This window comes from Aedes aegypti, chromosome 2 (genome assembly GCF_002204515.2).
Source record: "Aedes aegypti strain LVP_AGWG chromosome 2, AaegL5.0 Primary Assembly, whole genome shotgun sequence".
In the NCBI taxonomy this organism is placed as follows: domain Eukaryota; kingdom Metazoa; phylum Arthropoda; class Insecta; order Diptera; family Culicidae; genus Aedes; species Aedes aegypti.
Genome location: NC_035108.1, coordinates 242,431,601 through 242,443,946, shown reverse-complemented (window position 1 = coordinate 242,443,946; position 12,346 = coordinate 242,431,601). Strand labels below are relative to the sequence as shown.

The window sequence follows — 12,346 nt, the reverse complement described above, 5'->3', positions numbered from 1 at the left end:
TAAATGTCATGGTAGTTCGAATGCTATTCAAATGACTTTCAATCCAAATTTCATAAAAATCAATTGAGATTTGGAAAAGTTATGACTATTTATTGTTTTTTGATGTGAAAATTTTAATTTTTGGACGAACTTTTAGTGCATGGAACCAAATGAAGATAAAATCTTATTCGACTTTTTTATGTTCGGGCCTATCTAGGCCTATCATAAGGATGCTCTGAGGTGTATTGTTTTGCATAGCTTGAACAATTTTTGGCCATAGCGGGGCAAATTCATCAGCGGGCAAAGTTCGACCCATGTATAGAAACATAAACAAAATCTAATGGCTTGGAAACATCTACCATAAAATTTACGATTCCTGTGAAATTCAACAGTAAAATCGAAATCGGAGACGGAAATTTTTACAGCAAAAAGTTCGACCATTAAATTCTGACGAATAGGTATTAAACTGTCAGCGTGAGAACGATAAATCCCGTCGATAGTGTGTAGTTTGCCGAATAACAAGTATAAACTTAGATTAATAAAATATACTAACAAAATAAAATACATAATTTAGGTTATAAGAATTTGGTTCTGATCACTAGTCAAAAAAATGTTACTACAAATTTTAATTCACTATTATTTAAATTTAGCTTGGCTGATGCGAAAAATGTTAAAACTTGACTTATTTTGGGTACATAACAATTAACCCTGTTTTTGGGCAAACGTTTAGAGAGTATTTTTCGCCAAACATAAAGTTTACGGTGGTATAAAGTATGCCATTCATAAAAGTTATCGATATTTTTTGTTTTAGCCAGCAAACTTTTGTCCTACACTAGATTTGAACTCTTGCCCCACAGGGTGGTGCCAAAAGTTCGTTTAAAGTAATCAAGTTTTTGAAACTGTTAATAACTACAAGAAATGGGTAAATATTTTGACGCATGTTTGTTTGGCAAAACCTTATAGCCAATAAGTTGAAGGTTCACTGTATGTTATTAATTTTGTTTCAACTGGTATAGTTGTTCCGGGAACTTTGATTATACCACTAAGGTCGAACTTTTGCCCAAGGATGTTAATTTCAAATTGCATAAATGTACAGTATATGTTGGAATCGGATACGATGCAAAATTGAATCGATTGAAACTGTTTATGGAGCCAGTAATATGATCTGGCTTGAATTTGCATTTTATTAAATACAAATTTCATTAGACAAAATATGTAACTTCAAATTGTCATTTTTTTACGATTTGTGTGTTACTTGGTTTGCTTCTATTATAATCTTTAATGTGAGATTAGATATGAGTTCATCTGATGTAAATATAATATCATACAGGGGAAGATTACAAATCGCCGGATGCATCTCAAAACCAGGCAGAAATAAAAAAAGAGATGTTCATGACCTAAACAAACAAAGTAGATAAAAAAAATCAAAGTTTTATAGAAACACAATAGCATCACTTTATACTTTATGAGGAGGGGCGACTTTGTCCAAAAAAGAGATGTATTGCCAATACGATAAAAATAAGAATGAAATAATCTGATTCTTTCCCCAACGAAGTCCTCAAAATTCAACCTGTTGAGTGAGTTCTTTCAACTGCTTGAAAACCAAGATGGCCGCCAGATTTTCCAACTCTAACGGAAAATTCTGAGTATTGACATTACGTATACATTGAGACAAAGCCTGCTTCTCAGCTGTTCAATTTTACTTTTTTTCTCATGTATGTTGGACAGCAAAAAAAAATCAGAGAATCAATGAAATTTTTAGCTCAATAAATTTAGATTTTCACTATAAATCAATGCACTTTTGGCAATGTTTTACATGAAAATTATAACAAATATTGAGCTGAGCTAGAAACATATTGATAGCTTAAACTTTTTGGATAGGGTTCTCACATTTTTTCATGGAAGCTTTGGGAAGGATTCTTACACAATGTTGGGCAAGGTTGTTAAATAATTTATAGTGTGACTCTACAGTACCCTTTCCATGATTATTGCCGAAACCGGGATATCATCGTGGGAAACATTTTTACATTATCATGAATGAATTCCTATCTGAATCCTGAGCAGGACAAACTTCTCCAGACTCTTGAACTGGATTTTTGAATGAGTTTTGGGTAGAATTATGACAAAATCCTACGGACTTATTTCTTTAAAAAATCTGGGCGGGATTTTCAAATAACACTCGATGAACCCTTATCCCTTCGAGCCGCGTCACGAAGCCTTTGTGGGATACGTTGTGTTTCTTATAGTGTATTAGGTACCCGCACATATCCGGAAAAAATACCTCGCGCTTACCTATTTTGATATGTTATTATAATTAGGTATTACTCAGTATACCTGGTTTTGTCCACATTGGCTAAATTTTAAGTGTTCTATGTTGTTTTATTAAATTTAACCCATCTACCAGTAGCTTCATTTTTTACCACTCTTTCGTTTCTCAATATTTTTGCACCATTTTTTTCAAAATTTCTCAAAAAATGTCTTCTATTTTCAGAATTTGCATCGATATCGATAATTGGTCATTTCGTTTTGAAGATATTCTAATGATCCTTGGGGCCGATATTCTCCATAGTAAATTTCTTTGGCCGGTATTTTGTTTGTTAGTCAATTTATCAATAAAATAAAACATGGGCTATACAAATACGGAGCTTCTCTGAAAAATCAATTAAATCGGTTGAGTTGTCGCCAAGAATTCTTGAAATTACAATATGATGTTTTTTCAAGTTTTCAAGATCCATTTTCAGCCAGAGTGGTTCCATAAACATAAATGCTCATATCTACAAAACGGTTGCACCAAATCGACAGACTCATATCAAAGTATTGTTCTGAAAATTGAATAGCTGTACACGAGAAAAAAAAAACTGTAGCCTATGATATTGAAGTGAGTTATGGCTACGCATCGGTGCCCCAAGGAATTTTGTAATATATCCGGATCCAGACGACCAATGATTATGATCGGTACAGATTCAAAATGTCGAGGAGTTTTTTCGAGATTCAGATATACCTTACTATAGTAAGTAATGAAAATTATCTAATATGGAATACCCTAGCTTAGTATTCAGCAACTATTTTCTTCTTCGCAGGATGCCGTGGAACTGTAGACGCAATTTAATTGTAATGACAATGTTATACCAATTAATGAATGATAATTGTTTCAAGAGACAACACATCACGAACTCAATCTATTAGCTGAACGATGGATGGTCAAACGTGAAGATGTGAATTTAGTGTTCAGTGTTACCTGGTTTTGCTGTTAAACGTTACAATGCGATGAATTTGAATGAAAATAAGCTACACATGCACAAAATTTGACGATGCACTCACCTTGTTAGTGTAATTTTGAAGACGTTAGTTTAAAACATCCAATTCTTTCGATTGAAAGTAGACACTTTATTTCATGTCGTCATGCTTCATTTTATTCACTATCTTATGCTAAATTTATGTGATAAAAGGAAAAATCCTCGCGTAACATATACAAATGGTAAAGTTTATACAATGTGATGTGTCTAGACACTTTAGATGCTAAAACCTGAGGTCCCTATCCATGCGTGTTAAACTCGGAATGTCCTTTGGGGGAGTTTTGATGAAACAAATTTCAAGTGTGGCTCATGTGTAACTGATATCGCGACCAGCTTTATTTTTTGTGGGAAGAGAGGTGTGTGTGTTTCTTGCGATAGAAGAAGTGCGCTTCCAAACACCGCGTGTGAATTTGAAGAAGTGCTAGTGACAATCGTTACCTTCGAGCCGTTTTAGCAGTTTATCGGAATCATCCTCTCGTTTGGACGTCTCCAAGGATGACACCGTCGATGTTTCTATTGGAGGTGAATCCGGCGAGATGGCAAACTTGACCGAGGGGGGACTCTTTGAGATGGATTTGGGCGGGGAATGCTCCTGGAAGATTTGCGAGTTGGCAAACACGGCCATCACCTCTGGTGCCAGCATTGGCACGTTGGTTTGAATCTCCCGGCGGAGATCATCCTCGTGGATTTTCGAGCTGCAAAGAAACCGAACCGAAAAGAAGCAGGAAGAAAATTAAAACGAAATAGGTAAAAATTGTAAAATAAAAGGCTTTCGGTAGACTAAATACGCGACGCTACGACGAATATGACGACGGAAACTTTATGGGCTGTCTCAACGGAAGAAGACATCTGGTTTAGTAGTTACCAATTTTCTGTCACAAACGTATCATATCAGATTTTTATTAAATTTATCAACGGCTGCCTCAAAATTTCTCATAATCAAACAATTTATTATTTGTTTGATATTTTGAAAACGTATTGAACACTAATGGAATAAATAACTACTGTCATATGTCGAATTTTGATGTCATAACTAATTTTGCAGTTCCTGAGATATTGTCGATTTTTGAAATCATAATATTGAGATGATTATTTTACTAAAGAATAATAGCTACAGAATGACAAATGTTGTTATCAGAAGAAGTTTTAAATTTTAGAGATTTTTCATAGACCAAATAAATAATAATATTCTTCAACGATTTGCATACGAAAGAACTAAAAACTCATTTAACCTTCCAGTCGTCACGAAGTTCACTACCGTCAGAACCACCACGCTGCTGTTGAGAACGAAAAGCGAGATTTTTTCAATAGTGTTGTGCAAAATACAACAGCGCGACGACTGAAGTGTTAAGCCCTTTCGAAGGCGTATCCGTCAATCATTTTTTTTTTTTAATAATTAAATATCTGAAGCTGTTTAGTAAGTTCCGAGTACATACATTCATTCAATGTTATGAAGAATTAACATTATCGACTGTTTTTTTTCTGCAGGCTCAAACGCTATGAGGCATTACGGAGCCGAGTTCTTTTATAAATTACAAACTCTATTTATCGACATAATTTTCATATGCACTTACTAGGTGTATGTGTATTACAAAGCGCATATTTTGTTTTTCGAAGAATTCCTACGGGCCTATAAGCGACAGTTCATATAGGGTAAACAACTTCTTTGAAAACTCCATGACCCATTTCGCATGATTTAGTTTTGGTCCAGCTAGGTATGATTTTCCAATATACTAAGATATCGTTCACTTTCGCTATAATTGACTTTCGATTATTGACTTATATTACAATTTGCAATACAAAGCTTAAATATGTTAAATATGTTAAAGCACAAGCTCCTGTAAATACACTTGAAGCAACCTGTTATTTGTTTAAATTTTAGAACCCTTAAAATAGGTAAACTATATAACAAGGCACGGTAAATGGCTGGGCATGGCGTACCATTGGTACCTCGGTACCTGCAGGAATAAAATAGACCTCTTTGTGTGGTCCTTAGCCTCTTGCTCAGCAACTCCTATACCTACCTCCTCGTGGTACTGACCGGGGTACGAGTAACCTTGGGGAAGATCGGGTAACCAACCCCGGTGGGAACTTTGGTCGTATGAAGATAGAGAAGGGGGGGGGTTGCTTTTGCTTCTGCTTCTGTGAACCTGGAACGTTTGTACTCCATGTTAAGAGCGGCTCAAAACAGCGTCTGTTCCCCATGTCAGGGGCGGCTGATCATCGTCCGCGTGCCACAGAGGGACTCTAAGCTAAACTGCACACTATGGCCTTCCGAATATTTAGGGGGAATAGTCCTCCGGACATCTAGGGGGTTAGTGTCAGGCCCTGCAAGCCAGCCGCAAAAACATCAAGCAACGAATAATCAACGAGAGAATACGAACCGGGACAATCGGCGAAGACCACAGCGACGTAAAGGGACTAGCGATTGGCAGCTTGGTACGTGGAACTGTAAATCTCTCAACTCACGAGCTGAAAACAGCTTTTATAGTAGTTGGTGATATGCAGAGGCGCGTGATCGGGTGGTGGCTGATCAATGAGAGAATGTGCAAGTTGAAGCTCAAAGGCCAGTTCTTCAACTTCAGTATAGTAATCGTGCACAGCCCTCACTCCGGAAGCACTAATGATGATAAACACGCTTTTTACGCGCAGCTCGAACGCGAGTATGACAGATGCCCTAGCCACGACGCTAAAATCATCATAGGAGATCTAAACGCTCAGGTTGGCCAGGAGGAGGAGTTCAGTTCGACTATTGGACAGTTCAGCGCCCACCGGTTGACGAACGAAAACGGCTTACAACTAATTGACAGAACTTGGAACGCTATAGACGGAAACGGCAACAGCAGACCCGTCTCTTTCGGGAGAAGACGGAGTTCGAGGAGATGGAATATCTGTGTTGGTCTCAAGAAAAACGTAAGATCTATTAGAAGCGATCATAAGGATGCGTTGATCTCGCAACGGTTTCGTGCCGCGAGCCGAGATGTGCTGGGATAAGGATGGGAGCATTCTGGCGGACGAGCGTGAGGTGATCGAAAGGTGGAAGCAGCACTTCTATGAACACTTGAATGGCGCTGAGAGCACAGGCAATGAAGGACAGGACAACGGAGGAGATGCCTTCGTCAATACTGCGAGTGATAGAAACCAAGCAGCCCGCACTTTGAGGGAGATTAAGGATGCCATTCACCAGCTTAAAAACAATAAAGCTGCTGGTAAGGATGACATCGCAGCTGAACTCATAAAGATGGGCCCGGAGAGGATGACCATTTGTCTACACCGGCTGATAGGCACAATCTGGGAAACAGAACAGCTACCGGAGGAGTGAAGGGAAGGGGTAGTATGCCCCATCTACAAAAAAGGGCGACAAGTTAGATTGTGAGAACTTTCGAGCGATCATCATTCTAAATGCGACCTACAAAATATTGCTGTGTGCGTTTGAAATGCAAAAATCAAAGGCGGGAACACCAAATGCGGTAAAATATTTCACAAGAAATTGCGATGTCAAAGATATTTTTTTCTTGCTAGGGCGGCGGTGATTTCTGTAATCGTTGCTAGGTGTCCTTTGATAGTTATGTGTTACCGCATTTGGAGGACGTTTTGTCAAGATTTGCATCTCAAACGCAAACAGCAATATTATCATAGATCATCTTCCGTCGTCTGTCACCTGTAGTAAACGAGTTCGTGGGAAGTTATCAAGCCTGCTTCGTTGACGGCCGATCGACAACGAACGCTGATCTTTATTGTACGGCAATTCCTCCAAAACGCATAACCTTTTCATCGATTTCAAGGCGGCATTCGATAGTATCGACCGCATAAAGCTATGGAAAATCTTGGACGAGAACAGCTTTCCCGAAGCTCACGAGACTGGTAAGAGCGACGACGGAAGGTGTGCAAAATTGTGTGGAGGTCTCAGGCAAACATTCCAGTTCGTTTGGATCCGGTCGGGGACTATGACAAGGTGATGGACATTCGTACCTGTTGTTCAATATTGCGCTAGAAGGTGTTATGCCGAGAGCCAGGCTTAAGGTGAAACTCCTTTGAATCCACTAATAACTGTATAAAAGTAGTGGTACACAAAAAATATTCTCCTATTTGTTGGTATGTTGGTAATAGTGAAATTATAATTGATAAGACGTTGTTGCCAGTAATCGCTACTTCAATTTGAGTCTTTTCCCCTTCGACTAAATAAGGTTGCTTGATGTCGTACGTAACCATCAACGTATCTGACAGCCCTGCAAGCGAGCAGCCGGCGTAAAATTAGAAAAATAAAAAAAAGCGAAATGCTGTGATCAAGTGATTGTTTTTAGCACGGTTTGGTGAAATTTTAAGTTGTTTTCATCAGAAATCCACCAGTAATTGTTCTTTAATTACCAAGTAGTGAAAGTAAACTGTGTAGGAGGTTCTATGTTTAGCGAAAGTGGTAAAATTAGGCAAAAAGTGTTCTTCGTTCGCAGGCGGATAAGTGTAAACAATTGTAGCAAAGTTAAACGTCCGTGTTGAAAATTAGCACGGTTCATAAAATTTCCACCAGCTACTAGTGTTAAAACTACGGAAATCGTAAGGTAATAGTGTTCTGATGTCTCGTTAGCAATTTGGGAGTGAACTTAGTGTAGGTAAGTGAAATATTTTGAGAAATAATGTGGACTTCCAGAAATGTGTTTGTATATGTGAGGAAGCCATTTTCACTGCCATGACAGGGATTACTTCCTATATGTCCTTAACAGTCGAGGTACGATTTTTACGAGATCCAGTCAATTTGTTTGCTTCGCGGATTATATGGACATTGTCGGCCGAACATTTGAAAAGGTGGCAGACCTGTACACTTGTGTAGATGTTAACTAAATAAATGTAATATTATCACAACCGTGAGACCACAAGATGCGAAATTGTTTTTGCTGCAACTCAGACGGCTAAGGCCGATAATATCACAAGTCCGTTAAATTTCCATCTGTCAGAGAAAGCAGTTTGTGATTATTTAATGACAATTTAAAATCAAAATTTCCCAATCAATCTACGGCGAACCCAGTATCGTGAATGTAGCTAAAGCTGCAAGGATACGCTGCGCAGGACATTTTGCAAGAATGCCGGACAACAACCCTGTGAAGGTGGTGTTCACTACGAATAGGGTAGGAACAAAAAGGCGTGGGGCGCAGCGAGCTAGGTGGATTGACCAGGTGCACCAGGACCTAGAGAGCGTGGGTCACAGTCGAGGATGGAGAGAAGCGGCCATGAACCGAGTGAATTGGCGAAATATTGTTGGCGAGGCTTTATCAAGATAATTGATGTAAAGCCAACCCGAGCAATACACATGTTATAATTGAGTATTGTCAACTTATATATGACTAATTTTGGTCATATATCAGTTAATAATACACAATTATAACATGTTTGTTGCTGGGGAAATAAGCAAGCAAGAGTGCCGACAAACGGGGTTACTTTGGTCGTTTTTAGGGACAAAATCTCATTAATCTATTTTGAAACAGGATTGTAGGAAACCAGTCGATTTTTTTGAATTTCTTAAGAATCTACAACACAACAAATGTTTTTGGAGAAATGTAGTTTAAAGTTTAAGTTTATTCATGCGAAATCTCTTTAAAGAGTGAAGCAAATCAAAGAGATAATTGGTTGGTGAAATAAAAATTATGGTCCATTATGTTGGACTTTTTCACATCAGGTTATATTTTTGACATCCATCAGAAGAAAAACTCGCCTGGTTGAAATTCCATGGGAAGAATTGTTTTGAAGCCTTATGTCTAATAAAAAATTCCTGCTAACAACTTTCTAAGAAATTCGTTCAGTATTTTTGTTTTCAATCAATGGTGGACATTAGTAATGGATTTCTTTAGTGATTTCTTTTTAGGCAAATCATCTTCACCGGACAGATCGAGCATCCTCCATCCATTTCATAAGAATATTATAAGTTAAGTATTGGAAGCATTAGAAAAATTTTCCGTTTTGGCAAGTATGAACAAAAAAACAATCTTTGGCGGAAAGGCCTGTGTCATCCGCAAACAGAGATTTTTGATAACCTTGAGGAAACTCGAGTAAGTCAAATGTGAAAATATTGTACAAAAATCTTAAATTACGACTTGACAACTACTAAGAAAAATTAAAATCTTTTGAAACCGCCAGAGTAAACAATGAACTTACTCTGGCAATTGCAAATTTCCTTGGCAACTTAAGTTTGGGAAACCATGCTCTGCTCGGAACATAAGAGCTAAAAAGAACAATTCCTAGCACTCTTACCATCGCGCAGAAAAAAAAAAACAATTTGAATACCAATTGTGTGATGCGATGTGTGAATTTTGGAAGAGAAGACAAGTCGCAGTCGAAATAATTTTTCTTTCTTCATCAGGTACTACCTACGCCGAACTAGCAGATTGTGTAAGGTTTGAAACAATGGCGAAAGTTTTTTTCTGCGTCTTTCTGCTAAGGAGTCGTCTATTAATTACGTTGATATAGGGAAGAGAGAATTTGAAGTTTTTAATGCGCTAAACAAAATATTTTCAAATTTCCTGCAAAAATTTTGCTATTGGGAAAGAGGAGTGGTAGATAAATAGCAAAAATTGTTTACGTAATCAATGGACGTCCCCAACGACATGAGGAGAACTCTTTAAACTAACACATTTGATTGTCGCTCCTGGAAAATTTTGCTTTTTCGCCAATGGTATATGGTGCTTAATATTTTGCACAATCTTTTCGGTGCCGTTAATTGTCTTGTAAATAGGGTTTTAAAGCCTTTTTTTGAATATAGTGATAAATTAAAATCAAATTCAAATTCTGAACTTTCAATTTAAAAGCTAAGATAGACACACTATGCAAACTGTAGTGCCTGGGTTTTCAAAAATAAAGTACCCGGCTTTCAATTAAAGCATTTTGCACTCACCTCACAGTGCTGTGATGTCCTATGCTGGATGGCTGCCGACAAATCGGCGAATTGTTGTTCTGTATCGATTCTTCCGAGTTGTAGAACCCATTCCGGGCGTTCTTCTCGACGACGTACTCATCGTCCTCAGGATCATAGTTTGCTGCAAAGGACAATCAAAATTGAATCCCATTATCTAGTTGAAATCACAAGCAAGAGCCACGTGCTGACTGGATATTTGAGTGCCTTATACTAAAAACCGAAATGCAACGAATGACGACCCCGTATCAAACGATAATTGGCTACAAATCACTGTACACCACGGAAACTCATCAAACCCTCATCTTGTACACCCGATCCGGTCCACTGAAACCGTTGCCAATACAGGCCGGCCGAGCAACCCGAATAAAATTTTACTATTAATTTCAAAGTCGAAGTTATTCAAACAACGTTCAGGTATGCCTGAAACCGTTATAAACAAGAAAAAAATTGTTCAAGAATTTGGCAACCACCATTCGAAGCATTCAAGCACTTTCTCCTTGAATTTGAAAATATTTGAACAAGGGAATCGAAAGTTATTGCAATTTGATGGTTCTGAACAATTTTAGAAGGGATATTCACATGCTTCAAAACATCTCCTAACAGTGCATCAATAATAAGTTCAAAACTAATCATGTAACCATCAGATTGGCATTAAGCATTCAAAACATGTGATAATCAAGCGAATTGTCTGTAAATTTGAAATTATTTCGTCAAGAAAATCACAAGTTACAGTGATTTCCATGAAGTATAATGTAGAGCCCATTGTTATATTGATGGACAATATATACAAATACCTACATATGTATGCAGGAATAACACTCGGCATTCAAAATATATGGTATTTATATATATTCGGTATTAGTTTGGGAATACTGTAGCGAAAGACAACATGTACGACATGAGTCGTAAAAGGCAACTTGAGGGTATCAGAAATCATATCGAGGTGCTTTCACCATTATTTTGCTATTTCTGAAAAAAAGTTGTGTAATTTAACTCAAAAGAGTTACGTAATAGAAAAGCGTAATCTACCAGCTAGTGACCAATCGATTAAGATTTCAGCTTAAACGGATGTTTGGTTCTCCAGATCCGTGCTCTTGAAAATTTGAACTTTGGCTTCGATTCATTTTCACCTTAACAATTTTGCATTAGATTAGCATATTGTGAATGAAGAAATGCGGTGCTTCGTCACAGTGGAAATTTTGTGTTGTTTTTGTGCGATTATGCAGAGCAGTTTTTGTTATGGTCGAAGTAAGTGAAGGTGATTTGAAAGTGGCATTTTGTTGCTCAGTTGAGAATAGAAGATACAAAGGTGAGCTTGTTTCATGTTTCTGTTGCAAATTAGTAATATATGATGATTCACATTTCATTCATGACAGCGAAGGAGATGCATTTATGTATTTGTGCAATAAACAGTGAAAAATTGGTCACTGTCGAAACAAACTTACACGGAGTTACAAATCGATCCAATTTTGACTTCTTCTGACGCAATTCAGCTCTTCCGTAGGATAACTCAAAATGGACTATCGAAATACATTGGAACCCCTAATGAAAATTTGCCTCAAGGCATTGGGTTGAATCCCATCATTTCGCCTAAAGCACTGTTTCCCAAACTTTTTTGACTTTCACCCCCTTGAGACCAACATATTTTTGAAATCGCCCCCCTTATATGGTTTTGAAATATTTAATTTGGTTGGTTGAAAGTTGATGCTTAACAGTCAACTCTCCATATATCGATATAGAAGGTACCATCAAGTTAGGGAGATATCGACTTACAGGGCATAATATCAGTGTAATTGCGAACCAAGAGACCATCGAGTTAGCCATGAGAACCAACTTTCACTATGGTTCTTCAACTCGATATCGAGATGAAGAATATCGAGTAGGTAATTTGCGTTTGACGATTTTAAATCGACAAAACTTTGAAAAAACATTGAAAAATCCTGAAAGTTTTTTGTATCTTTCTCACTGCAAAGTAATTTAAAAAGTTTTTTTTGTAAAAAAAATCCAAATTACTTTCTGAAGCTTTCGAGGTTTCAATCCAATATTTCTTCAATTCTTTTTTTAGTTACATAATTTACGTCTTTGGTAATCGATGTTGGCACTTAATTTTTGCTGGTCAAAGTTTAATAAGTTCATAAATAGTGTAGTAATGATTAAAATGATCGTT

The 12,346-nt window shown here is 37.4% G+C and overlaps 1 protein-coding gene across 3 annotated transcripts in view; it reads right to left on the bottom strand.

The window, feature by feature from the left end:
• Nucleotides 1-12,346, bottom strand: part of LOC5567651 — a 97,350-nt gene that overhangs the window by 3,996 nt on the left and 81,008 nt on the right. For all 3 annotated transcript variants that reach the window (XM_001651796.2, XM_021844662.1, XM_021844661.1), the window contains exons 4-5: nucleotides 10,159-10,300; nucleotides 3,714-3,970 (exon numbers count right to left, since the gene is read on the bottom strand). In XM_001651796.2, the coding sequence (XP_001651846.1) occupies nucleotides 3,714-3,970; nucleotides 10,159-10,300 (399 nt within the window). The remainder of the gene's footprint in view (nucleotides 1-3,713; nucleotides 3,971-10,158; nucleotides 10,301-12,346) is intronic.